Source organism: Rhinoraja longicauda, chromosome 11 (genome assembly GCF_053455715.1).
Source record: "Rhinoraja longicauda isolate Sanriku21f chromosome 11, sRhiLon1.1, whole genome shotgun sequence".
In the NCBI taxonomy this organism is placed as follows: domain Eukaryota; kingdom Metazoa; phylum Chordata; class Chondrichthyes; order Rajiformes; family Arhynchobatidae; genus Rhinoraja; species Rhinoraja longicauda.
In genome coordinates, this window is record NC_135963.1 from 15,048,558 (window position 1) to 15,076,504 (window position 27,947).

The following is a 27,947-nucleotide window of genomic DNA, read 5'->3' on the forward strand; positions in this document are numbered from 1 at the left end:
CTTCCCCACTCTATCCCCCTCATCCCCCCCTCCCTCCCAAGGAGATAGATTTAAACTTTAAAATGTGAATAACTTTAAAAATATAACACCGATTTCAATGAAACTTCTTCCATTAGCATCAAAGGGACGACGGTGAGTAAGGTGGGCCTAAAATTGTCGCGCTGTCGTGTACCATTTTGGCTGTAGTTCAGGAACAAACAAACGAGAGTTTTAGTATATAGATAGCATATTCATGTCTACCTTTATCTTCACATTTAGCTCAGCAGAGCTTATTGGATATTGCACAGAGCAATGTTAAGCAAATGCTGAGATTTTAAGGTAAAAAGGGCTGCTCATTGGGATAAGGTGAGGTAATCTAATACACTGACTCACTGCTATCTGGAATTGTTTTTTAATTAAATCAATTTGCATTGGTACCTTGAAGGTTATTTAAGGTTACTTTATCTGGTGTCAAGCTGGATTGTACATGATGTCAGGGCTTCAATATTTAACTCACCTGTTTAACATGTTAACTTAGAACTAGTACATCCTGTAAAGAATTACTTTGTGACCCGATCTGTTTTTTCTCTTTTAGAAATGGAGAAGCAAATGAAAATTGAGAACTTATTTGTGACCTGGCAACAGCGGTCTGCCCAGTCAAACATGCCTATCACTGTAAGTAACATTCTGAAACAGTTATTATATTTTATTTTAACATAATAATTATAAACAACAAATATTTTGCCGTGGAAATATAAACTGATTCTCCCTCCACAAATGCTGCCTAATCTACTGAGTGTTTCCAGCCTTTTTTCTGTTTTATTTCAGATTTTCAGCATCTGCAGTTTTTAAGTTTTCAACAGTGCAGTGGCTCCTTGAGTATTTGCACGTCATGATTAACTATTCTGTGAACTAGGAAGTAAATGCAGTAATCTCTCGATGCTTTTTCTGGTTTAGGTTGGTGATCTGGACACTCTGAAACAGTCCTCACGACTTGTTCACTACTGTGCCACGCCATTGTTGTTTGATCCTATTTTCAGACAACAAATCCAGGCAGAGCAGCAGGTTGGATCCGAGGGGAAGGTAAGTCTGTGGTTTGTGTGTTTTAAACACATGTTATCATTTGAAGCAATTTTTAAATCTGAGTTGGTGGTCTCTGGAATGATTGGGAAATGGGAAAATCCAAACCTTCAGCTTAGAATAGCGAGTCCCTACATGAGAGATGGAATTAAAGACGTAACCAAACTGAGCACAGTAGTCCAAGTGCGGCCTCACTGAAGCCTGCAACATAGTGTCCTGTACTCAATGCCCGACTGATCAAGGCTAATGTGCCAAAAGACACCTTCACCACCCTGTCTACCTGCGATGCCACTTTCAGAGAGCTATATACTTGTACTCCTGGCTCCTTCTATTCTATAGCACTCCCCAGGACCCGATCGTTCACCATGAAAGTCTTATCTTGGTTTGACTGCCCAAAATGCAACACCGCTCACTTATCTGAATTGAACACCATTAGCCATTCCTCAGCCTATTTACCTAGCTGATCAAGATGCCACTGTAATTTTTCACAACCTTCACAGTGCTGTTTTAGTGTCATCTCCAAACTTACTAACAATGTCTTGTAGCTTCTCATCCAAATGGTTTATATCAATGATGAACAACAATGGGCCCGGCACTGACCTCTGCGGCATGCCACTAGTCACAGGCCTCTTGTCTGAAAAACAACCTTCTACCATCACCCTGTGCTTCCTACAGTTAAGGCAATTAATTACATATCCAAGAAAGGAAGTACATTATTTTAGTGTGAAGAAAGGAAACAGAAAAAAAGAAACTTGAAGGATTGATTGGGGAAGTCTTAGAAATTAAAGAAGTCTGGAAAAGTTTTGAATGAATGGTGAATGTTGGATGATAAATAGAACTATGCTGTATCATACGAAAATATAACTGACCTTGTCTGAGTTAAAACTAATTGTGTATTAAAGATCAGTCATGCCATGCCTAAGAACAAGTCACCATCTGTTATAAATCTGGAGTTTGCTGAAGCAAAACAGGAGCCTCGAGTGGTGCATCTGCCAATGCACAAGTATTGCCAGGCAAGAGAGTCGCATCTCTTTAACTATTCCTATGTTGTTACTTCTTGCAGGGAGATGTCTGTTCCTTGAATTAAATCGAGCACTTGCTGTGAATTTAGAAGACTATAAATATTGCTTTATTTATTTGTCCAATCATCGTGGACAAATAAAATTAATGGAGCCAAACTCTATGGGGAAAAACATTCCTTAAAGAAGTGATTGATCATGTGTAGCTCATCTTGACTAATAGTGCCATTTAAATTACCTGCTCTGAAAACGATTATGTGGTATACGAAATAGAACTTTATTTTGGATCTGCCAGAATGGATCTTTTGAATACTTCTGCTGCCCAGAGCTGTAACTATTCCCTAATTTGGCATCCTTACTCTGGCACAAGGGCAGCTGGTATGAAAAATGGCATTGGTGCACTTTTGAGTCTTGAGTTTAGATTAGTTTAGTTATACAGGCCCTTCAGCCCATCGAGTCCGCACCGACCATCGATCCTCGCACACTAGCACTATCCTGCACACAATAGGGCCAATTTTACATTTTTATACCAAGCCAATTAAACAACAAATCTGTACGTCTTTGGAGTGTGGGAGGAAACCGAAGATCTCTGAGAAAACCCACGCAGGTCACGGGGAGAAGGTACAAACTCCCTACAGACAGCACCCATAGTCAGGATCGAACCCGGGTCTCAGGCGCTATAAGACATTAGTTCTATCACTACGCCACTGTGCTGCCCTTTCAGTTAGGATATGTGGGTGAGCAAAACAGAAAGTATTCAATCTGAAGAAGCCTATACTAGTTCATATCTGGACATGTTTTATGTTAATTCAATGCACCTGGAAGGGGAGATTATTCTGCACTTAATAAACAGCATTCACCTTGGTGAACATAAACATTTGCCATATATTGACTTTAACCATACTTGTTGATTTATTGAGCATAATATTTAAGGCAAGTGTAATATTTTGAGGAATCAAAATTTATTTCTATTTCATATCTTAAATTTAATGTTGGCAGAATTTTACTCGCATGAAGATTCTTCTGTCCTTAGGGAGTTATGTTTCTGTGCTTCCTTTGATAGCTTTGGCTTTCACTACAGATGTATTCATTACTGGGGCCTGCCACAACTTACTTCAGAATTTGTCACTTTTTTATCCTTTTGGTACAATTATTTAAATTGCATGAAAAGATTTCAGTTTTGTAACTTGATCCTCGTACAGGGATTTCACCCAAAGCGTCGACTATTCCTTTTCTACTACAGATGCTGCTTGACTCTGAGGATTCTCCCTCAGATTGTTTGTTGCTCCAGATACCAGCATCTGCAGACTCTTAGCTCCAAGTTTTGCTCCCACCCTTTTCTCTGGTATATTTTTCTGTTTAGTTTAAGCCTTTACAGTTAGTTTTCCCCCCCCCACTCATTCTCTGTCCTCTTAATTTCTTTGTTTATTGCTGCATATAATCAGTCACTCTCTATTCATGTTTGGCTGAAGGTCGTTCAGTGGTAGAGTTGCTGCCTTACAGCGGTAGAGACCTGGGTTTGATCCTGATTTTGGGTCCAATCTGTACGGAGTTTACATGTTCTCCTTGTGACCTCCGGGGGCTCCGGTTTCTTCCCACACTTCAAATACGTGTCGATTTGTAGGTTATTTGGCTTCGGAAAAATTGTAAAAGTAACTATCCCTCGTGTATACGAAAGTGTTAATGTGCGGGTGATCGCTCGTCGGCATGGACTCAGTGGGCCAAAGGGCCTGTTTCCATGCTGTATCTCTAAAGTCTAAAATCTCTGAAGTCTAAAACAAATGGAGTTCAATTCATTGAGATTTCACAAATGGGAATCTCATAAGGCAATATCTCGTGAAAGAACTGTGCTTGATCTTTTTCCTCCCACAGTTTAATTAGTTTCTCATTATATTAATTTGAATTTGCTTACTAAACTGTAGCTTGGTTTAGAGTTAAAATGCAATACCACTCGTCTACATTATCTAATCTTATCTCGGATATACAAACAGGGAATAATTACTCGGGTTAGAACCTCGTCTTGTTACTTCCATTTGTGTGTGTGTATATGTATGTATGTGGTTAGAGAGGTTACCACAATTTTCGTCAAGGCCCCTGCAATCCTCTTTCCTCGCCTAATGATTTGGCTTAGATGCCATCAGGTCCTGGGGACTAATTCATCTTAATGGTCTTGAAGGGACCCAACACCTGGTCACTGTTGGTGCTTTTGAGGAGGGAAATTGAAGACGCCCTAGAATACATCTTGCGCCCTTGCTAGTTATGGTGCACTGATTCATCAGCTGTGTGAAGATAGTATGTGGTAATCACAGGTTTCTTTGATCATATTCAACATATCCTAGTGCACACCATCAATTTGTCTCAAATACAACAAAGCCTCAAGGATTTTGTTTTTGTTTTTGCATTTGGATAAGAACCATGAGTCCCAAAGTCTGTTCCCTCTTATACTTAAATCAGTGTACATCTCTTCCTATCTGCCTCCTCCCCCCTATCAGTCCACATTTTATAGTCTCTTTAATCAACTTCATTTCCAATTCCAGATTTGACATTAATTGGTGGCTTCTGCTCTATATGATTCATCAAAGGATTTGAGGATGCTGAAGTAAACTATATTTTATCATCCTTTTTATTTATAACATCCTCAAAGCAAACAATATGTATTGTGGCTGGCAGTCCATTACTAAATTGTTTAAGTCTTTTCCTTCATTGAATTATTGCTTTGAGTTAAGCTAACTAACTCCTTCATGGATACCATTGATGTTAGGCCACAGGATGTGTAGTTTTCTCGATCAGGCTTGTTGCTTTTAATTTATAAAATAACCATGTTCCAGTAATTGAATCGTAAGCCTGTATTTTCCACTTCACGGAATATAGAGAGTGGTAATAATGACTATTTTCTGTGGCTTACTGGAAATCAATTTTTTTTTCCTTTTTAATGTTCAGATGAATCAGGAAAAAAACATGCATAACATTTCAAAAATGAGTTTCTGTCTTTGTGATACTACTTGCATGTGAGATAAAACATTCTAAATAGGAAGTTTTCAAGTCAGGATTAATCTTTCTTTGGATCTCAAGAAGCAGGCAATTTTCCAGATAACATAGTAAATTTGTAACCCTGGTCAAAATGGGGCCATGGATAATTCAGGAACTTTGATTTTTTTTCTTGCTTGTTTGTGGTAGAATGTCTAGATTTATATAATCAGGGCAAAATTGCTGAATGTTTAGATATCGACTTTTAATATAACAATTGTGATTGATTATCTCACTAAAACACAAGAGATTCTGTTGGAGCTTGACAAGGCAGATTCTATTAGGATATTAAAACCCAGTGGGGGAATCTAGGAACCGAGGCCAAGATCATAAGAATATAAGGCCCATCATGAAAGATTGAGATGAAGAGTAATTTATTTTGAATGAATCTCTGGATTTCTCTGCCTCGAAGGTTGTGAATATTGAGCCACTCGGTATGCTAAAGGCGACAGTTCAGGTTTTGGTTTATTATTATCACATGAATTGAGGTACTGTAAAAAGCTTTATTTTGTGTGCTATCCAAAAATACCAGGTACACCATATATAAATACAATCAAGTCAAATTCAAATACAATAGATAGAGCAAAGGGGAAGTTACCGAATGCAGAATATAAGAAAATAACTGCAGATGCTGGTACAAGTCTGAAGAAGGGTCTCGACCCGAAACGTCGTCCATTCCTTCTCTCCTGAGATGCTGCCTGACCTGCTGAGTTACTCCAGCATTTTGTGAATAAATACCTTCAGAATGCAGAATATAGTTCTCGGCACATTCGTTCCATAGTCAAAGTCCAATTGGGGTAGAGGTGAATTGGACATTTCCCTTGCTAATGGAAGGACGATTCTGAAGCTTGATAACAGAGGGGAAGAAGCTATGTTGCTTGCTTTCAAGCTTCTGTACCTTTTGCCCGATGGGAGCAGGGAGAAGAAGGCATGATTATATTGGCTGCTTTTCCGAAGTAGCCTGAGGTGTTGATGGAGTTAATCAAAGTCTAGTCTTTGTGATGGACTGGGCTACATCTGTAACTCTCAGCAATATCTGGCAGTCCTGCGCAGGGCTGTTCCCAAACCATGCTATGATCCAACCCGACGCATGCCTTCTATGGTGCATCTGTAGATGTTTGTAAGAGCCGCTGGTGACATGCCGATTTTTCTCAGTCTCCTCAGGAAGTAGAGATGTTGGTGTGCCTTCTCTGTTGCTTCAATGTGGTTGGTCCACGACAGGTCATTGGTAATATTAATGACAAGGAACATGAAGCTCTCAACCATTTCCACTTCGGCATCATTGATGTTTAGTTTAGTTTAGCGATACAGCGCGGAAACAGGTCCTTCGGCCCACTGAGTCCGCACCGACCAGCGATCCCCGCACATTAACACTATCTTACACACATTAGGGACAATTTACTTTTATACCAAGCCAATTAACCTACAAACCTTTCGATTTGTACAAATCTTTCGAGTGTGGGAGGAAACCGAAGATCTCGGCGGTCACGGGGAGAATGTACAAACTCCGTACAGACAGCACCCGTAGTCGGAATCGAACCCGGGTCTCTGCCACTGCAAGCGTTGTAAGGCAGCAACTCTACCGCTGCACACTGTATCGCCCCAATGTTGTCATCGTGCCGCCCCAATATGCCCAATGTTGATTGGGCATATAGTTCACCATGCTTCCTGGATTACAGGGGTGTTAAATGCTCTCGGGATCAGGCATTGGATCAATCATTATCTTATTAAAAATCAAAGCAGGCTTGTGAAGTTGCATGGCTTTCTCCTGCTCCCATTTGTTATGTCCCTGTATTTCAGAGAGTTTTAGAGAACACTAGACCAAGTGGACCCGTTGGGCCCAAACCTCTCCTGTATTGGTGCATCTCCCTCTCCCTCCCCCCTCCCCTCTCCCCCCCACTCCTCCCTCCCTCCGCTCCCACCCTCCCTCCGTCACCCTCCCCCATCCTCCCTCTGCCTCCCTTCAACACCCCTCTCTCCACCTCCCTCCCCTCCACCCACTCCATCCCCCTCAACCTCCCTTATCCCCCCCTCCCTCCGCCCTCCCTGCCCCCTCCCTCTCTCCCTTCCCCCTCCCTCCACCCCCCTCCTTCCCCCACTTCCCCCTTCCCTTCCTCCCCCCCTTCCCTCTCTAGGAGATAGATTTAAACTTTAAAAATTGAATAACTTTAAAAATATAACACCAATTTCAATGAAACTTCTTCCATTAGCAAACAAACAAACAAACAAACAAACGAGAGTTTTAGTATATAGAATTGTCAAACAAAATAAAAGAACTTCAACTTGTATAAAACACTTTTAGAAACGCTTAATAATTTTGTGAATTACTTTTGAAATGTCATGTTTTGGCACAAGAATGGATTTTCAAAACATTTTTTGGTAAAATGCCAAACAAGTGATTGCAAAAAATATTTTATGTTGTCTTGAAGTGAATGTAGCTTCAAAGAGTTCTTTGCCAAGAGGGAAAACATAAAAGTCACACGAACGTGACTTTTTTGGATTACTGGATATTGTGATTCTGCTGGAATTTCTTTAATTTTACATTTGTGAAAATTGTTTTAATATATATACAAAATATTGCGCTTTAAATTAGAATGGTAAGAAGTAGTAAAGTGGTAGGTCGAGGGGCGGATGCAGTTTAGTGCAGGCCAGTGTTTTGAATGTCAATCCTTGAATAATGTTCATGCTCTCGCTTCCAAATTAGGTCAGTCAATAGGATTCAAACTCTGATCTCTCAATGGCCTGTAACCCCCTGGCTTGTCTTTGCCTGAGGCCTAAAGATGATACAAATGTCTCTGCAAGACCTCTGCAATTTCCTCCCTAACTTTCTTTGAAGTCTAAAAGGATGCATTTGGACAGGCCCTAAGGATTATTCTACCTTATTGCACTTTAAAACCGGCAATACATCTTCTTTGGTAATTCATACATGATCATACATCATCTATCTTGCCCTTTAGCTTCTATGATATTCTCAGTAAACACAGATGAGGTATTAATATCTCCCCCATTTCTCGTGGATCTACACAAAGATAACTATGCAGATTTTTAAGGGAACCTATTCTTTCTTTGGCCTCCCTTTTTCTCTTAATACACCAGTTGAATCTCCTAGAATTTTCCTTTGCGATTCCTGCCAAATGTTCCAATTTAACCAAATATCTAGATGGCAGTACAAAAATTCCTATCACATTATTTTGGGGAGGAAAAAAGTAGAGTTCTCCAGATTTCCTCGCTGACATTTAATCTTGAACCAATATCACGATAGAGAATATTTGCTCATTTTTAAAAAATCTCATGAACGACTTTTGGGCCCAAATAAGTGCAATTTAACTGCAAAATTCCCCTTCATTCAAGCATAGTTTCAAAAGTGTGATGTTTGGCGTACTGTGTGGGGTGGGAGGACCCGTTGATCCTCTCGTGCAGCAGGTGGCGCTGCACAGGACAAAGGGAGATGTTTTGTACATAGTTATCTTGGCTGTACAGTGTGCAGTCAGATTGTGTGGTTGCAGCCATTTTAGTTGTCTTGCTGCCAGCATTGAGTTACTGTAATAAAGACCTCTGTTGCACCTTGAAGACTTGAAAAGTTTCATACAGACATTGAACAAGAACACGAAAAAAAGTATTTTATTGGTTTTGGCTTATACCAGGGTTAAAACGAATAGTACATAAATGGAAGTTTCTTTATCTCCTTAAAGCCTGATTTAATGCAATGATGGATTATTATTTTTGTGTCTTCGTAATTTCTGATTACTATTCTTCTTCTGATTGCCCTTCCCCAGAAGCGTCATCGTTCGAGTGATTCCACAGCTTCAGGGAGAGACCGAAGCCATAGCAGTGATTCTGTCGAAACAATGCCTTTTAGGCTGAAAGAGGAACAGTGGCTAGGCGAGATTTCCAATGCATTCATGCAACAGTATATTCAATATCTACAGAGCATGGGCTTTATCCTCGTACAGGTCCGCCCACCTTCACCGACGAGAAAGTAAGAAAGATAACAGTTTAATACAAGCTGCCAGAATTGTAAACCAAGAAGTTTCTGTGTTCAACTCATCTAACTGAAACAGTGCCGTTACCGCAGTCTTGATATGAGCCATTTGGAGCTATTGCCTCACGTCACCAGAGACCAGGGTTCGATCCAGACCACGAGAGCTGTCTGCGCGGAGTTTGTACGTTCTCCTGGTTACCGCATAGATTTTCCCCGGATGCTCCTGTTTCCTCCCACATTCCAAAGATCTGCGGGTTTGTAGGTTAATTGGCTTCTGTAAATTGCCCCTAGTGTATGTAGAATGCGAAAGTGCGACAACATGGAACCAGTGCACAGGTGATCGATGGTCGGCGTGGACTCGATGGGCCAAAGGGCATGTTTCCACACTAAACTCTATAGATTTAACTAAAACTGATGTATCTTTGTAATATAGCCTCTAAATAGATGTGAACATATGTGATTTCTCGCAGCACACTGACCTAATACTGTGAAATGACTTAATCAATACTCTATTCATCCTCATAATATGTAGAAATGAGTAAACAATGCATTGCACTAAAATAATCCATGTAGTTTAAATGTTGGGTAAATGAGATTGTAAATATCCTCAGTACAAACTGAAAGAAAGCCATTTTTTAGCGGTTGTTCCATCCTTTGTTGCAACATTTTCACAACACATTGGAACGTAAACAAAATGCGATCAGATGGAATGTTAAACCGACTGGTAGAAGGATAAGAGGAGGAACGTATCAGATAGTTTCTACTTTGAAAACTATTTTCAGCCTATTTATATTCAAAATAAAATTGTTTTGACTCAGAAGATCATTTAGCCCAAACGGTCTGTGTGTCAAGTCCTCCTTGAAGAAGCTCATCACTCTTTCCCTGTAATGCTGCAACTTATTCTCCCTCAAGTGCCTAACCAATTCACTTTTGAAGGCACTGCCTGATTCTGTTTCCATCATTCCACTGTTTCCATCATTTCAGATCACAGCTGCTGTGTTTAAAACAAAATATGATTTTTCACACATTCTTTTCACAAACTACTTTGGTCCAAGGAGAAATAATAACTAGGGCACCATTAGACTGCCAAGGCTGGTATGAATTAATCACCATTGGTTTATAAATCTCATTTGTAACTCGAGCAACGGTTTGAGTTGCAATGCCATGACAAAAGCATGTTTACACCAATTAATTTCCAAATTGCTACAGCCATTGTTATGTGTTGCAACTATGCACCATCTGTTGCAAAATATTATATGTGTGTCGGGTAATACAGGTTTCATGTCTTTTAATATATAAACATTAATTAATGATAGGGCAGGATTTCTCTACCGCTCTCTTCGGATTTTTCAATAGAAATCGCATCCACCAAAAAAGAAGAGAGAATTTTGCTGGACTTGTTTTATTGGATTCTTTATTTTATCTAATTTCAATTCTTTAAATGAAATTGGAAGCGTTCATTCTAATCTACTGAGTAAAAATGGAGTTTGCCATGTTTTAGCCTGTCATTTGCTTAAAATTGTGTGTCTCCCGAATGATCAAATTGATTTTGATTGCTCAGTTCATTTTTCAGGATGTAGCATCCATCAGGATGTATTTCCAGACACTGTTATCAGGCAACTGAATCATCCTACCACAAATAGAGAGCAGTCCTGAACTACTATCTGCTTCATTGGTGACCCTCAGACTATCTTTAATCGGACTTTGCATTAAACATTATTCCTTTCTCATGTATCCACACACTGTAAATGGCTCGATTATAATCATGTATTATTTTTCTGCTCACTGGTTATCACGAAACCTTTTCACTGTACCTCAGTACACTTGGCAATAAACTAAACTGAACACTGGGGCCCATTTGCTGGGATATCCAACATTTATTCCCTATTCCTAATCAGCCTCTGAAGATGTGCAATGAGCCACGTTGAACCATTGAGGGTCTCATGAAGGTACTCCCACAATGTTGTTAGGGAAGGAGTTTGTGAATTTTGACCTGGTGCCAATGAAGGTTCTCGGATAGTGTAGGAAATAGCTGCAGATCGAAGGTAGACACAAAATGCTGGAGTTACTCAGCGGGACAGGCAGCATCTCTGGAGAGAAGGAATGGGTGATGTTTCAGGTCGAGACCCTTCTTCAGACTGATTCTCTGATATATTTCCAAGTCAGGATGTTATGTGATTTGAAGAGGAAGCTGCAGGCAGTGGTGTTCGTGAACCCATGGTGTCTTTGTCCTTTTTTTGATGGCAGTGGTTGTAGATTTGGGAGATGTAATTGCAGTAGGCTAGGCAAATAACTAAAGTATATTTTGTAAATAGTGCACTGAAGGCACAGTTACACGATTTGGTACCCAGCTGTTCTCGTATTGCAGCATTCACTTCCTTTTTTTGATGGTCACGGTACTTTCCCCTCGCTGTGGTGGCAAGCCCGTGCTAAAACTGACTCGCCTCTTCTGCTGCTATTTTGTTCCCTGTTTTCTCATATTGTGTGTAGTAATGGAAGATACTCCACATTTGCTGACATTATGCAACATTATTCCAACATCCCATCTCATTCCCAAAGCCGATGTTTCAGCCCATTATCTTTTCTAACAATAATTCTCACTGTCCCTGTTTTGATATTCTGCCTATTATAATCCAGCACGGAGTCAATTGATCATATTTTAATACTAATACCGATACCATATTTGTTTTTTTACAGTTTGGGGCGGACGCGGCCAGTGGATTCGAGATCTGTAACTTCCATCCACAAGCAGAAAAGTGATGATAGTCCAAAGGTGAGCAGGGGACAATCGTCAGAGAATAGGTCAAGTCGTTATCTGTGAAGTCCTTCAATGATAATCGTGGTGTGAGTGATGAATTGCTCAGAGTCACTGACTCTCGTCTTTTTTGTTAATAGACGCATGTCTGCATTTTCATTCGAAGCAGGTTAGCATATTTCATAATGTAACAGAGAAATAACATATGAGTTGGTAACATGTTCATTCATTAATATTACTGAATGTCATTTTTCTGCTGCTTAAATGGCAATTTTATGACCCATGACTTTTCTGTATCATTGTGAAGACATGACAGCCAGGGATCACAGCATGCCATCCTCCCACTGTCTTTTTAGACCAACTGGAGAGAATACTTCCATTGAAGCAAAAATAAAATATGCAGAGCACTTAAAAATAATGGAATGGCATAATAAGTGACTTTTGCATTGCCAAGCCTCACTGCAGGTCATGAAACAGGAAGATATTTAAGTGCAAGCTTCAGTGTTGATCACATTCATAGCATAATTAAAATGAATGATGCTGGTTGATTTTGGACCCCATTACTGTCTGGACCATGCCAGAGAAATAGTCGGCTGCCAGAGATATATTGTGCACACTTGCTACTGAGCCACCAGGGAAAGCACACCTGCATGGCTTTGGCACAAAAAAAATGTTGCTATCCAAATCCCATGCCAGCATTGAAACACCTAAGCTATTTGCCACATGGAAATCTGGTTAGCCTACTCTGCAGGAAGAGCACTGCTAGTGACATTCTGGGTCACGTTGACTTGGTTTTGCTCCGGTTTCCACCCATATCCCAAAGACCCAGTAGCCTGAGGTTTAATCGTCCATTTAAATTGCCCTTAGTGCATGGGTCAGTGTTTAATCTGAGGAGTGCGAATGAGAATGTACAGAGAAGAAAATGTAGGATTAATGAAGGATTATGGTTTATGGTCAGCTTCCTTTTCCCTCTTCTACCTTCTGGGAAAGGATACAGGAGCATGAACTCCTGGACGTTCAGACTTAAGAACAGTGTCTCGCCCTTGTACTCCTGAATAACTCGCCTCTTTTACACCCCCTTCACAGAGATGCTGCCACATGCTCTGAACACCATTTATTTGGTTATTCCATTATTGCAATTTTTTGTTGTTGTCCTACTTCAGTTTGCACTGAAATGTTTGCACCATTCTGCGGTTTTGTATTCGTTGTAATCCATCATTCCACATACACTGTACTTTGAGCTTCAGGCGAACAAGGAATTTCATCGCATATACTGTATATGATAGTAAACTAATCTGAATATTTGGATTGGGCTTAGTATCAATCATTGCGCTGCCACATAAGCAATATGCATGCATTCAAGATATCAGTCAATATGGCAACATTTTGCACTATTTCCAGTGAGCAGCAAAAGGAGCTTGGCATACGTGCTAACGTCACCAAACCTGTACAACTGGGATCCCTTGTTGCCTCTCCATGTTCAACTTGATGCCATTTTCAACAGTTTCGCTCTTTCTTAGATGGATGTAGCAGTACTAGTTCATGAAAGCATTGTTGAAAATCTTAAGGGGCAACTGCATGTTTTGTTTAGTTCTATTTAGCGATACACATGGAAGGTCAATGGCAACCATCAATCACCCATTCACACTTGTTTAATGGTATCCTACTTGCTCATCCATTCCCTACAAATTTGGGGCAATTTTATAAAAGTCAATTTAACCTACAAACTCTCACATTTTGGGATATGGGAGAAAACCGGAGCACTCGGAGAAAGTCCGTGCGGTGACAGAGAACGTGTGAACTCCTCACAGACAGCATCCAAGGCCAGGATTGAACCCTGGTCTCTGGCACTGTGAGGCAGCTCTAGCAACTGCGAAACTGTGCTGCTCTTAGCCAAATGGGGGCCAAGATAATATTTTTAGACACTCAGGAATGGTATAGATTTTAGTTCAAAAGACCCCTTATATTATGACCCTTCAAGGTCATAATCAATACAAATATTGTCTCATCTATTATGTTGCCTTCCAATCAAAATTGGACGTATATATTTGCACTGTTCAAAAAATCAAGTCATGCTTAGATTTTTAAGTGTATTTGAAATTGTTTGAGTTTGCTGTATTGGTCTTTAATTCTTGAATCACGCTCTCACAGAAGCACGCGGCATTTCAGCATGGTTACAAAAGCAAGAGTTAAGCCATTTACAATAACCACTAAAGTAAAGCTGAAGTTGGCATCATGGATTACTGTGCAAATTGTGCTCCACACGGTCTCTTCTTTGTTTGCTGTATCCCTGAATTACCCGAGTTCTCAGATAGATTTGAGCTTTATCCAGTTGTGGCTTACTGACATAGGTGAGCTATTTAATCCCACAATTGGAAAAGGAAACATTTTTTTTGTGGGGTTCATGGGTTTGTCGCTGCAAAATCACTGTATGATGTTCACTCTGCCTTGCTTTTGTCAAGCTGATACTGCACAAAGCAGTTCTCTCCGAGCATTAAGCCCTAGGCATGCTGTAAAAGATTGTAATATTTGCAGTAACTGAATCTCTTGATGTATGCGTTGAAACCTTTTACAGAGCATGGATGGCTCCAGTGTAATAACCTATCATCTTCAAAGAGCTCTTCCAGGTGGAATAGTGCTCATGGAGCTTGCTTTTCAGGTAAGGACAACACACAGGTATTGGACATCCTTCATGTGACCAGTAAGTCACCGTTTAATTTTGTAAATAAATCAAATTTATTCTTCCTTCACGTGAAAAAAAATCGATCACTATGAATAAGAACAGTCAGAATGATCCAGTGAATGATGTTTGATCACGTAACTCATGAGTGGGTGTCGACTCGGATATGTAGACTGCAGATAAAATGGATCAATTTGTGCGTGTTGCCAATCTGCGATAGTTTATCATGTTTCCTCACACATGCGAATCAGCGGGTAGATTTTCCCTCCAAGTGACTCATTTAGGTTGTTTATCAAAAAATTGTCAATGTAGTTTTGTTTGTGTTTGTACAAAAATGGCTTTCTTTACCCTCAATCATACTTTGCACTTTCACATTTGAATTGGTTTATGTTTTAATAGAGTTGAAAAGGGTCATAGAGTCTTGATCAGAAATTCTTCTCCAGCTGCACAGAGATTTCTTATTTCAGAGCCATCCGTAAAAGTTTAAATGTCACAGACTATGATCATATTGTTGATTGCTTTTCAGCCATCCAGACTTGAATGAATGAAAACTTCCTCCAAGTTGGCATCAGGAAGATTGAAGCTTTTATCTTTTCCACCTGCCACAAACGCTTCTCCAAGCCAATAAATCAATCCCTTTCTTTACCTATGGTTTACAATTAACCAGACTGTTAAAAGGCATGGTGGTGTGAACTGCATTTCAGCGTGTCTTTTCCATCTCAAAATGCCTGCAGCTACAGAGCCTTCCATAATGTTTGGGACAAAGACCCATCATTTATTTATTTGCTTCTATACTCCACAATTTGAGATTTGTATTAGAAAAAATCGCACGTGGTTAAAGTGCACATTGTCAGATTTTAATAAAGGCCATTTTTATACATGTTGGTTTCACCATGTAGAAATTACAGCAGTGTTTATACATAGTCCCCCCATTTCAGGGCACCATGATGTTTGGGACACAGCAATGTCATGTAAATGAAAGTAGTCATGTTTAGTATTTTGTTGCACATCCTTTGCTTGCAAAGACTGGTTGAAGTCTGCGATTCATGGACATCACCAGTTGCTGGGTGTCTTCTCTGGTGACGCTCTACCAGGCCTGTATTGCAGCCATCTTTAGCTTATGCTTGTTTTGGGGGCTAGTCCCCTTCAGTTTTCTCTTCAGCATATAAAAGGCATGTTCAATTGGGTTCAGATCGGGTGATTGACTTGGCCACAAGAAATAACCATCTTTTAGCTTTGAAAAACTCGCTTGGTGCTTTAGTGGTAGGTTTGGGATCATTGTCTTGCTGTAGAATGAACCGCTGACCAATGCGTTTTGAGGCATTTGTTTGAACTTGAGCAGATAGGATGTGTCTAGACACTTCAGAATTCATTATGCTACCACCATCAGCAGTTGTATCATCAATGAAGATAAGTGAGCCAGTATCTTCAGCAGCCATACATGCCCAGGCCATTACACCACCGTGTTTCACAGATGAGGTGGTATGCTTTGGATCTTGGGCAGTTTCTTCTCTCCTCCAAACTTTGCTCTTGCCATCACTCTGATATGTTAATCTTCGTCTCATCTGTCCACAAGACCTTTTTCAAGAACTGTGGTTGCTCTTTTAAATACTTCTTGGCAAACTGTAACCTGGCCATCCTATTTTTGCGGCTAACCAGTGGTTTGCATCTTGCAGTGTCGCCTCTGTATTGCTGTTCATGAAATCTTCTGCAGACAGTGGTCATTGGCAAATCCAGACCTGACTCCTGAAGAGTGTTTCTGATCTATAGGACAGGTGTTTGGGGATTTTTCTTTATTATAGAGATAATTCTTCTGTCATCAGCTGTGGAGGTCTTCCTTGGCCTGCCAGTCCCTTTGCAATTAGTAAACTCACCACTGTTCTCTTTCTTAATGGTTCCAAACAGTTGATTTTGGTAAGCCGGTTTGGCTGATGTTTCTAACAGTTTTATTCTTGTTTCTCAGTCTCATAAGGGCTTCTTTGACTTTTATTTGCACAACTTTGGTCCTCATGTTGATAAACAGCAATACAAGTTTCCAAATGTGATGGAAAGACTGGGTGCTGAGAGCTCTCTTATACCTGCATTAAGGCGGCATTTAAACGCACCTGAGCAATTACATACACCTGTGAAGCCATGTGTCCCAAACATTATGGTGCCCTGAAATGGAGGGGAATATGTATAAACACAGATGTAATTTCTACATGGTGAAACCAAAATGTATAAAAATGGCCTTTATTAAAATCTGACAATGTGCACTTTAACCACATGTGATTTTTTTTCTATTACAAATCTCATATTGTGGAGTACAGAGGCAGATAAATAAATGATGGGCCTTTGTCCCAAACATTATGGAGGACACTGTAACTCTACCCCTTCTTGCAGGGAATGCAATGGAAGATTTCACATATCAACCAGGGTCTAGCTGGGATCTTGCTATTGCTGCAATGCTCTTGGATCTCAGTGAAGTAATTCATGTAATGCTGTGGCATACGTCAAATCATAGTACTCGACACAGTATTAGAAATTCTGATCCCACAGGCAATATTCAGTGACTGTGTTAAAAGATAAAATAATGGGTTCCCTGCATAGCAGTGATGTTAACGTAATTGTATTCTGGCTTCCTAATGCAACAATCCTCAAAGCAATAATAATTGTCAAGCAAATCTACAGCGTCTTCCACCGGAAGTGATAGCAGATGTAATAATCAGTTAGAAGTGGTTGACATTCCCATCATGTTGACGTATTTGTTGAATTTCAGCAGAGTACATTCTGTTAATCTACTTCGAGAATCATAATGGTTTTAAGTTCTCCGGGAGGGCTAGCAAAACACCGATAATTCAAGGAGTGCACTTGTAATAGATATATCCGTCAAGTCTCATGTGAATCAAATATTTCTGTGGACAATATAGTCAGCATGTAACATTGCAGTTGACTTACAACACTAGATGGCAACAGTGCCCTTCTTTATTTAGAATTCAGTACCATTTGCTACAGAGTTGAATTATTAAAGTAGCTAGAATATCTGTACAATTGCATCTATTGAGTTTTTAGAGACTTGCAAATGGAGTGCATGATTTTGGGAATTGCATTCACCTTCCTTCATTATTGTAAAATGCAAGTGCATTGGCCACTGCTGTACCCATATGGAGCCATTCAGTCCTTTAATAGAACTGGACACTGAAAGATAAGTACAGATGGTAGCTGATACTCCCAAGCATTTTCTTTGCACTAACAAGCAAGGATGAAATTATCACTCTTGTGTCTCCTTGTATATCCAATAGAACTTAGGTCGCCTCTTGCAATCTGCACAGTTTGGCTGGTTTAGTCAAATTTTCACTGAAATACAATTGCCTGTATTACTGAATGTCAAAGTCAACCTGGATCACTTTTGTTCCTACCATCTAAATCATTGTACAGCAAATCAAACGTGTTTGAGTGTTAGAGACTTGCAAAAATAGGATCTAATATTCCATGATAGTTTTGGGGATTGCATTTCTCTTCCGTAACTGTTGCAAATTGTAAGCCTATTGGCCAGTTTTGTTACAGGACCAGTGAATAAAATGCAATCAAATCTTTATTCTCTAAAAAAAACATTAGCTTTTACTCTTTCTGATTTCCAGGGCTGTTACTTCTGTGTGAAACAATATGCCCTTGAATGTTCCCGGATTCCAATGGGACAAACTGTCAATTCCCAGGTAACTGAAATTGAAGATATATTTCACCTTGTGGTCATGCTAAATTTTAACGTAAGATTAAGCTAACCTAAATTAATGAAGCTTAAAAAGAAATCAAGGCTACACAGCATAGCTCTTAACAGATGGCTGTTTTAAAAATATATATTTTAGATTTTGGACAAAATGTAAAAGGCTTTTGCTTCATTTTCAAAAGGCATCTTAACCAGACGATGCTTGCTTAAAAATGATTAATGATGCTGAGCTAAATTAAATGTGATCCTATATGTGGATCAGGCAGCAAACTAAGCTGCAAACAGTAGTGCAGCTTATTGGAACCATCTTATGGGAGCATTAACTGATCATTCAATCTATTCAACTTGGTCACAGTTGATTTGTTTCTAGCACTTTCTTTGGTTTGGAATTACCTTGGTGAGAAACATTAAAAACAAGTAAGCATTCACATAGTTTAATTCAAGAAAGTGCTGCTACCATTGTATGAAAGGAAAGTTTATCTAGCCATCAGGTCTTTGCTCCTTTCTTAACTTAATAATGGATCTACTTAAAATATAGCAATTTATTGCTTCTGACATCAATTTGCATCATAGGAGTCAAAGATGGTGTATGGGAAACTATTGTTCCACAATCCTTTTGCTATCTTTTGAATGCTTTAAAAGCACCGTAATAGTTGACTCAGATTTTTTATGTGTGTTGCTGAACCTGTAAAATGCCATGGGTCTCCCCTGGCCATTGTATCCATATCTCACCATATGTTGAGAAAATGTTGTGTAGATTTGATTTTTCTGAATGATTTGTATCAAGTTTATTTTGTAGTAAGGAATTTGTTTAAAATGAGACCTGCATGTTTTTAAGTAAAAATAGTTACCTGTCTGTATGTTTGTTAGTAATTTGTAATTTCTTCGTAGTCTATATGTTCAGTTGCTTAAGGCATTTGATTGAGGCATTGCCACTTAATAGTTAGGTGTCATTTAACCATAGATTCTGATGTCTTTTGATCGACAAATTTGGATTTAGCGTTGTAAGCAAAATCTGATAGAATAAATCTACAATGAAAAATACAAAAAGAGTAATTTCTTCCCAATCCCAAGAGGCCAAAATGTAGAAAATTATGGAAATTTTGCAAGGTTTGAACTTTATCTCAGTTAAGAGATTGTGTGTGTGTGTGTGTGTGTGTGTGTGTGTGTGTGTGTGTGTGTGTGTGTCTGTCTGTGTGTGTGTGTGTAACAGGGTGTCACAATGAATGAGTACTTACTTTCCGGTCATAGTCAGGGAACCAAATTTGCTTTCATTGCGGGTATTTACTAGGATCACCTTCATCTCCTTGGAGTAAATGATTTATACGTGAGAAGTAGTAGAAGGACATACTTGATAATCTACGGTTGAGTAACTTGGCTTGTAGTGAAACCTCATCATCCTCTTCTGAAAGTTGCAGTGATTTATCTCTGATATAACGATCTAATTTTGGAATATTTTGGAATCAAGAGGAAATTTAATATCTTGCAAGCTCTTGAAACATTGATGAATAAAGAATTTCAGGCACTAATATCACTCCGATTTGGCAAACTATCGTATAAATATGAGGAACCTGCCACTGCTTGCCCATTACGAAGAACTTCTTAAATAACATGGATGGCGGCACTGATTGAAGTTGGGAACGAGAGATTGCTACAGTCTGGATCTTGTCAAAGTGAGGCAAAGTTTCTGAAGAAGGCACCCCAATGTATAAAGGCAGCTTTAGTCATAAGTTAGTGGAGCTTTCATTGCAGTAAATTATAAAAATGATACTGAACATTTGCTTTGGTTATCTTGTTCCTAGATCTGTATTTCTAGGATAACTGAGATTGCTTCATAGATCAATGTGCAGGGGATTTAATTTCAACTACAGTACGGCATCAGGAGCATATTTATGTGATGCACAGAGAGCATGCAGATAACCTGCGATTGAGCAGTTTATTAAGGCAGTGGATGTCATACTTGCATTGGCAGTGAATTGGGTGCTAGATGAAGTAGCAGTTTACCAAATTAAACATGTCTTCATTGGAGACATGGAAGAATGTATTTTTGCAAAAGATACAATTTATCCTTTCGAATGTCAAGGCCTTGGTATTTGAAAAATGTGATTTGGGTTGTGATGAGTTTAAAATCCGAATAACACGATTGATGGACCGTGTGGGGTGTTGTTAAGTTTTATGATTAATCCTGGCCGATGGCAATGCCTCCCTTAAATGTACTGTACCTAGAATAGAAACTGCATGTATGTCTGTGTTGAGTGCCATATCCATCTCCATTCCTGTCTCCCATCAGGGCTCTCTAGTGTCCAAAGCTCGTGTCAAGTGCCTTGCCGAAGTGAGTTCGGTCTCAGAGTCAGCGGTATGTCCCAAGCTCCCGAGGCCTTACTCTCATAAACTCTATCTTTCCCTATTGCACACTGACTTTCCTTCTGCTAGTCTTGCTCATTCTCTTCAGACTCTGACTGTTTGTTAGTCATTGTAAAGGCATGTACAGTGGTTCAGGTGGTACTGACATTGTGCTTTTTTTCCTATTCATAGATGTTCATTTTGTATTGCACTGTTCAGCCATTACTGGGATTTGATGACTGGAAAATGGGGAGAATCCTTCCTCACTGTTTTCCTCCCTCTGCAAATGCATGTTCTTCATTTGCTCAGTCTTCATTCGCAAACTAAAATTGTTGTCTTCATGCAAGGAGAAAAGCAATAACTGCGACTGATGCCCCTTCAAGAAACGGTACCGACATTGCCATTTATATTAGATGATCACTCCTTTCCACCCCCTTTCCAGCCTAGGTCTTCTGTTATCTGATAGCACTAAGTACACAACATATTGCACATGTGTAGGAAGGAACTGCAGATGCTGGTTTAAACCGAAGATAGACACAAAATGCTGGAGTAACTCAGCGGGACAGGCAGCATCTCTGGAGAGAAGGAATGGGTGGCGTTTCTGGGTCGAGACCTGAAGAAGGGTCCCGCTGAGTTACTCCAGCATTTTGTGTCTGTACTCAACATCTTGCATATGTTTTGTACTTATATTAAAGGACAACACACAGTGGTTCATCGATCCATTGTTAATAGTGGAGAAAGAGAGATTTTAAGGAACTTGGAAAAAGTGAGTGAAATCCAGAGCAAGGATTTAGCTGGATGACAGAATAACTATGAAAGATGAGTTGATCCAAAGTGAGTTTGCATTTGAGGCCTGAGTCAGATAAATGAAGGGAACTCCAAGCTGAATATGAGGCTAAATAAAATTAGGAATAGGAAGACTTAGTAGAAATTTAAACATAAAATTTGATATTGGAAATCTGGGAACCAACATTAATCAGAGAGCACAAGAATAATGGGGACTGTGTAGACAGCAGTCTGAAGAAGGGAGCCGACCCGAAACGTCACCTAACCTTTTTCACTAGAGATGCTGCCTGACCCACTGAGTTACTCCAGCTTCGTGCCTGACCCACTTCGTGGTGCTCTCCTAAGAGCCTGTCAACTCAGCCATCTCATCGTGGCCCACTTGCTTCTCTGGCACCAACTGGGCCCTGTAAATTCCCCCAAACCAAAGAACTTTACCCATCTAACTCAATGCAGTGGAATGTCACGACAGTTGGACTCGTCCATGCCGACGAAGATGCCCGATATTTGCTAGGCTTGTGCCATTTTCTTCGTAAAGGTGGAAGGTTTCCGTTTACGTTTTCTGTACTTGTATAGGGACAACAATTACTCTTTGAATTGTCGAGTTTTCATCATCCACACTTTGCATAAGAAAGAAAAGTAATTGGTTCGGAAAAATGTGCCAAAAGCTGTCAGTGCAACCAGAATGGACATCTGTGGAAATGCTGGAAGAATCTCATGGTGGCTACTGAGAAGGTTAAATCACTATGAAGTGTTACTTCTGTGGAAATGTGAGCACTACCGATGCTCAGTGGGATTTCTTGGGCTATTCTGTTTAGTAGTGTTGTTTTATGTGAGGCTTCTTTGAGCGCTGGCTTCCTATTTTGGTGAGTTGACTGCACAACTGCTTGTGCTGTTTATACGTGACAGCAGCATTAATTGGATGATTGGAGAAATTGAGTGCTGTTCATCTACTCCAGCATGATGTCTTAAATCAGTGGATTTCTTACTCAGGGAGTTGTGTTCTGAAAATTATTCCTCCAATAAGACATGTCTTCCGCAAACAATGCAAATTAAAAAATAACATTGTTCTCAATTTCCCTGAAATGCAGATGAGTTTGATTTTTAAAATTTTTTAAAAAAAAATATAACTTGACAAAGTATAACAAGAGCATTTTAAAATTAAAGATGAGAGCTTTAGACTTTGTGTGTTCCAGAGGGTTTTTTTCTGTAAGTAATAAAAATGAAACATAGCTACATTTTATTGCTCTGGATTTAAGGATTGTCGGCAGACTTGCTGCAAGACATCATTCCGCAGCTTTAAATATTATTGCAAGTACTTGGCTAACATCAGTGAGTGGGAGTAACAGAATTTAAGTGCCTAGTTAGCTGCTCACCTTGCTCTGATTCAACTTAGCCATTTTGTGATACCACACATTATTTGTCCTCTTATTTCTATCAATTTCTACCAGAATATTTGCCAACCCTTTCCTTGTCCACTGTCAGTACAGCTCTGATCTGCTTTTTTTTTTCATTCACAGCAGTGAAGAAAGGGTGAACCAGGAAAAGATATTTTATCACATCCATTTTCTAACCAACTGAGCCAAGTGCACATGCTTTAATGGGTATCCCTCGGTTAGGTTCATTATCTGGGATCAGCCAGCCACCTCTGATCATACTCTGTATTGTTAACGTGTCTTTTTGAAGATGGACACTTCTCAGGGTATCCTCTAAATTATAGCTTCAAAAAAACAAGCTTTTAATATCAAATGGGATTTTGTGGTCAAAACAATGGCTGAGGCCAAGTGAGAGTATCTGTTCAATATTCTATGTTGTAAGTGATTTGTTTGGGCCCCAAATCTGTTCAAACTCAAAGATAAATTACAGAGTTAGAGGGGGGGATCGAATCAAGGCTTTTCAAATCGTAATGAGTGTCAGTGAACGGGATATGAAGGAATGTTGTTAGTCGAGAAATAACAATAGTCATTATATGGCTATAATTGACAGAATACATTTTCGACAACTTCATAGTTTAAGAAAGCAGCCTTTAGATTCAAGATTGGTTGGGAATCTAATTTCTGCATGATTCACCTACGGTCCGATAGTGACGTCATCCCAATCACTACAATACCAATAAAAATTTAACAGTCTTGGGGTATTTAAATCAGATTTCAGTTTTACACAGAAGGATAAGTTTTCTAAGCTGCTCCAAGATTGTAAGTTTACTATTCTCTCCTGCCTCGTTCAAATACGTCAGATTTGTTTTCAAGTTTGTTTGATCCAAAAATAATAATGTTTAGGATATGTTAGAAATCCCTGAAAAGTTTTTAAAAAAATCAAAATAATCATGAACAACAAAATTAAAGGTTTTTATCAATGGAGTCGGATGATTATTCTGAGTGCTCTGATTATAAACGAAGATGGCAATACATAAGTTGTAATCTGCCAAGAAAATGTTAAAAACCGATGACTGGTTCCTTATTGAATGTACAGTGCAAATTCTTGGATCTTTTACATCTTGATAGTATCGGAATTAATATTATCTCTTCTTTCATGGGACGTAGTCATGGGTTGAGCAGTTAATTTGAAGCTCAGGTTTCCATCCATGATAATTGAACAATGGAATTGAAAATGACATGAGCCATTGCAGTATTGCAGTGATTCAATCATTTAAATTATTACAATTATGGCACAATTTGACATAACTAAAACATTTGTTTAACTAAAGGGAGGTTTGCATGAACGCAGTGGGGGCAAGCCATTACCACGTGAGTGGGGAACGTAATCCATAGCGTAACCTGTTGTCTCTTTCCTGGCAGCTTTCAATGTTGTTCACAGAGGAGTGTGACAAGGTGCGGGATCTAATGCACGTTCACTCCTTCAGTTATGATTTCCATCTGCGGGTCATTCATCAATATCTGGTTGGCCGGCAAATGACTCTGAGACAGGGATACCACCTCACTAGCTTCCTAGAAGACTTTATCTGTCACCATCCAGATATTCCAAAGTATGGAAGGAATCACATCTTTGAAGGTAAAGCTGAAAGCATTAATGTTTATTGTTGCTAAATAGAGGATTTAAAAGAGCCTGCTTTGCAACCTTATGTGCTTGCTAAGTGCGAGTTGTTGGTTTTTGGTTAGATTTATAATTCTTATACTTCACCTTTTATGTGAATCAATTTCTCACATAACAAATAGTTTGCAGGAATTGCAGCATGACTAAGGAACACAATAGACAATAGGTGCAGGAGGAGGCCATTCGGCCCTTCGAGCCAGCACCACCATTCAATGTGATCATGGCTGATCATTCTCAATCAGTACCCAGTACCCCGTAGATGTCAACTTATTTACATCGGCGAAACCAAGCGCAGGCTCGGCGATCGCTTCGCTGAACACCTGCGCTCGGTCCGTATTAACAAAACTGATCTCCCGGTGGCCGAGCACTTTAACTCCCCCTCCCATTCCCAGTCTGACCTTTCTGTCATGGGCCTCCTCCAGTGCCATAGTGAGGCCCGCCGGAAGTTGGAGGAGCAGCACCTCATATTTCGCCTGGGCAGTTTGCAGCCCGGTGGTATGAACGTCGACTTCTCCAACTTTAGATAGCTCCTCTGTCCCTCTCTTCCCCTCCTCCTTCCCAGATTTCCCTCTATCTTCCTGTCTCCACCTATATCCTTCCTTTGTCCCGCCCCCCTGACATCAGTCTGAAAAAGGGTCTCGACCCGAAACGTCACCCATTCCTTCTCTCCCGAGATGCTGCCTGACCTGCTGAGTTACTCCAGCATTTTGTGAATAAACCCCGTTCCTGCCTTCTCCCCATACCCCCTGAATGACCATGAATGTAGACACAAAATGCTGGGGTAACTCAGCGGGTCAGGCAGCATCGCTGGAGAAAAGGAATAGGGGACATTTTGGTTCAAGACACTTCTTCAGACCTTCAGTGTCTGACGCGCTGAGCTACTCCAGCGTTTTGCGTCTATCTTCGGTGTAAACCAGCATCTGCAGTTCCTTCCTACACATGGCCAAGAATGTGTCAGCTTTACAAATGAACTGGTGATATCATAGTCACATGAGGATGTGAGGGTTGGAGGAAGAAACCCAAATAAAAGATACAACATGCATGATGTTGATGCGTGAGGAAAACATATCAGACGTAAAATGGTTGATGAGAAGAATGTACATTCATTTCTAATTTTTGGATCTGGTTTTCAAAATCCTTTTTTTTTTAGGGACTATAGCCCTCTCCACAAACATGACAACAGCTCATCAGCTCTATAACTATATCACTGATCACGCCAGCATCTATGGAATGAAGCCACTCCGTATGTCAAGAACAGCAATGAGTGTGGATGGAAGAAAGGGGACCCAGAATACAGAAATGCATGAATATGCATTAGTGGCACTCTGGAATAGGTAAAAATCATTTTCTGTAAGCTGTCTGTTAGAATACTTTTCTTCAGTTTATATTGCTGCCTCTAATCACATTATCAATTGAAGTTTAGTTCCTTTGCAAAGAACCTAACTTAAACATCATCAATACTTTCACTGGGAATCTGCCCCTTGGACCACAACAAGAATAACTTGCACTTTGCATAATCTCTTTAATATAATAGCACGAAACATGTTTAAGTGCAAGTGTTCTGTAGGTTGTTGGAGGGCGGGTGACGAAAGAACTAAGTTTAAAGAACCTGTAAAGAGGAAGGAGAGACAGGGAGGCTAAGTTGCTTTCTAGAACTGAAGGCACGATCACCAGTGGTGAAATAAAAAACTGATACAAGCTCAGAATTAGTATACAATTATCTTCGGAGTCCTCTCTGGCTGAAGCTGATTGCAGAGATAGGAGGGATGTGGCTCCTGGGGAGATTTAAAAAGAAGGATGGGTCTTTTAAAGTCAAGGTTTTGTATTAACAAGTGCCAATTTAGGGCAGAGCACTGAAATGATTGATGCTTGCAACTTCAAAGATGGACAATGGAGTTTGGGATGAGTGGAAAATAGTCCACGCTCACTCCACCTTGGCCTATGCGATCTCCCAGTTGCAAAACATTTTAACTCCCCCTCCCACTGACAGAGTGAGGCCAAACTCAAATTGGAGGAATAGTACCTCAGTTTTCGCTTGGGCAGCTTACAACCCAACGATATGAATATGGATTTCTCTAACTTCAAGTAACCCTTACTGTCCCTCCCCCACCCGAGTTATCTGAACAGTTTCACTGTCCTGACTAATTTTGCAGTATGTATGCTTCTTTGTCACATTCCCGTCAGCCAACAATGAACCATTCTACATTCCATTGTCGCCCATTCCTTCTCTCCTGAGATGCTGCCTGACCTGCCGAGTTACTCCAGCATTTTGTGAATAACTACATTCCATTGATCATCGTCTGATTTGATCTATCGTTTTCACACCTTGACCATCCATATTTCTAGTTTCCATCTCCCCTGACCCGAAACGTTACCCATTCCTTCACACCAGAGATGCTGCCTGTCCCACTGAGTTACTCCAGCATTTGTTTCTATCTTCGGTGGAAAATAGGCTGGCTAGAAAATATGGGGGGGGGGGAAGATGTCTAAAGGAAATTTTGACTTCCTACAGCTTTACTAGCTTCTTCTTTCTCCTTTTCAGTTCTGTTGAAGGTTTCCGTCCTGAAGCGTTGACTTTGTTTCTCTTCCACAGATGCAACCTGACTTGCTGAGTATTTTTCAGCACTTTATGTATTCATTTTTGAAATGTAACCTTGTTGGAGCCAAAAGCATGGTAAATTAGTGATTATGGGGGAAGGTGAGAGTGAAGATGCTGAGATTGAATTGAATGTCACCAGCACAGATGTGAAATTCAACACTGCCTTTTCTGATGGTACATGCCGAAGACAATGGATGGATGGATGCTGAATAGGGGCTCTGCTGCTGTGCTACCAAGCAAATTAAAGTTCCGTCTTCATATTGTCTCCAGTCAAAGCAAATTCACCTCTAATATGCACCCTTCAGCAACCCTTGATCCTCGATTAGCTATGATTTGTTTGAATCCAGACCAAATTATCAAAGCCTCTCATTGTCCAAAATTGCACAGAATATTCAGAATCTTCTTTATCAAAACCTAATCAAATTAAGAAATGTTTTAAACTTATTAGGGCAGCTTTTAGATTAAATTGCATCATAACGGTCCAAAAGCATAGATGTGTTCCCAAGTCGTAATGTGTCATGCATGTATTTCTTTGAGCATTTCAAATAGGACACATTTATCCATTCTAATAGATATTGAATTGTCAGCTTTCACTCATGATTACAATCGGATTAGCGATATTAGCTTAGAGAAACAACACAGCATTTTTGGAGGTTATGAAATCGCTGATAGGAATTTCTGACTTAAATGCAGATCTGGATCGTATAAAGACTCTGAAGGAATCAGACACCACGATGAGTTTGACGTATCCCTATTAGTGTGCCACAGCGCAGGACCTTTCGAAGAACAGCCTGAAACAGAGCGCAACATGCTTCGGTGAGATACCCCTTACTAATTCTAATTCATTTAAATGCGGGTATTTTATAAATTTAAAGTAAGCATGTTGTTTCTTTTTCGTATCTGTATTTTTTGGGGGGGTTCAAATCTCTTTGCTCAGTTG

General features: G+C 39.9%; 1 protein-coding gene across 1 annotated transcript in view; it reads left to right on the top strand.

The window, feature by feature from the left end:
- szt2 (SZT2 subunit of KICSTOR complex) overlaps window positions 1-27,947 on the top strand; it is a 188,464-nt gene that overhangs the window by 137,735 nt on the left and 22,782 nt on the right. The window contains exons 61-70 of the mRNA XM_078408309.1: window positions 575-654; window positions 937-1,062; window positions 8,882-9,084; window positions 11,785-11,860; window positions 14,418-14,501; window positions 18,143-18,217; window positions 20,519-20,584; window positions 24,153-24,366; window positions 25,559-25,742; window positions 27,701-27,823. Of these exons, the coding sequence (XP_078264435.1) occupies window positions 575-654; window positions 937-1,062; window positions 8,882-9,084; window positions 11,785-11,860; window positions 14,418-14,501; window positions 18,143-18,217; window positions 20,519-20,584; window positions 24,153-24,366; window positions 25,559-25,742; window positions 27,701-27,823 (1,231 nt within the window). The remainder of the gene's footprint in view (window positions 1-574; window positions 655-936; window positions 1,063-8,881; window positions 9,085-11,784; window positions 11,861-14,417; window positions 14,502-18,142; window positions 18,218-20,518; window positions 20,585-24,152; window positions 24,367-25,558; window positions 25,743-27,700; window positions 27,824-27,947) is intronic.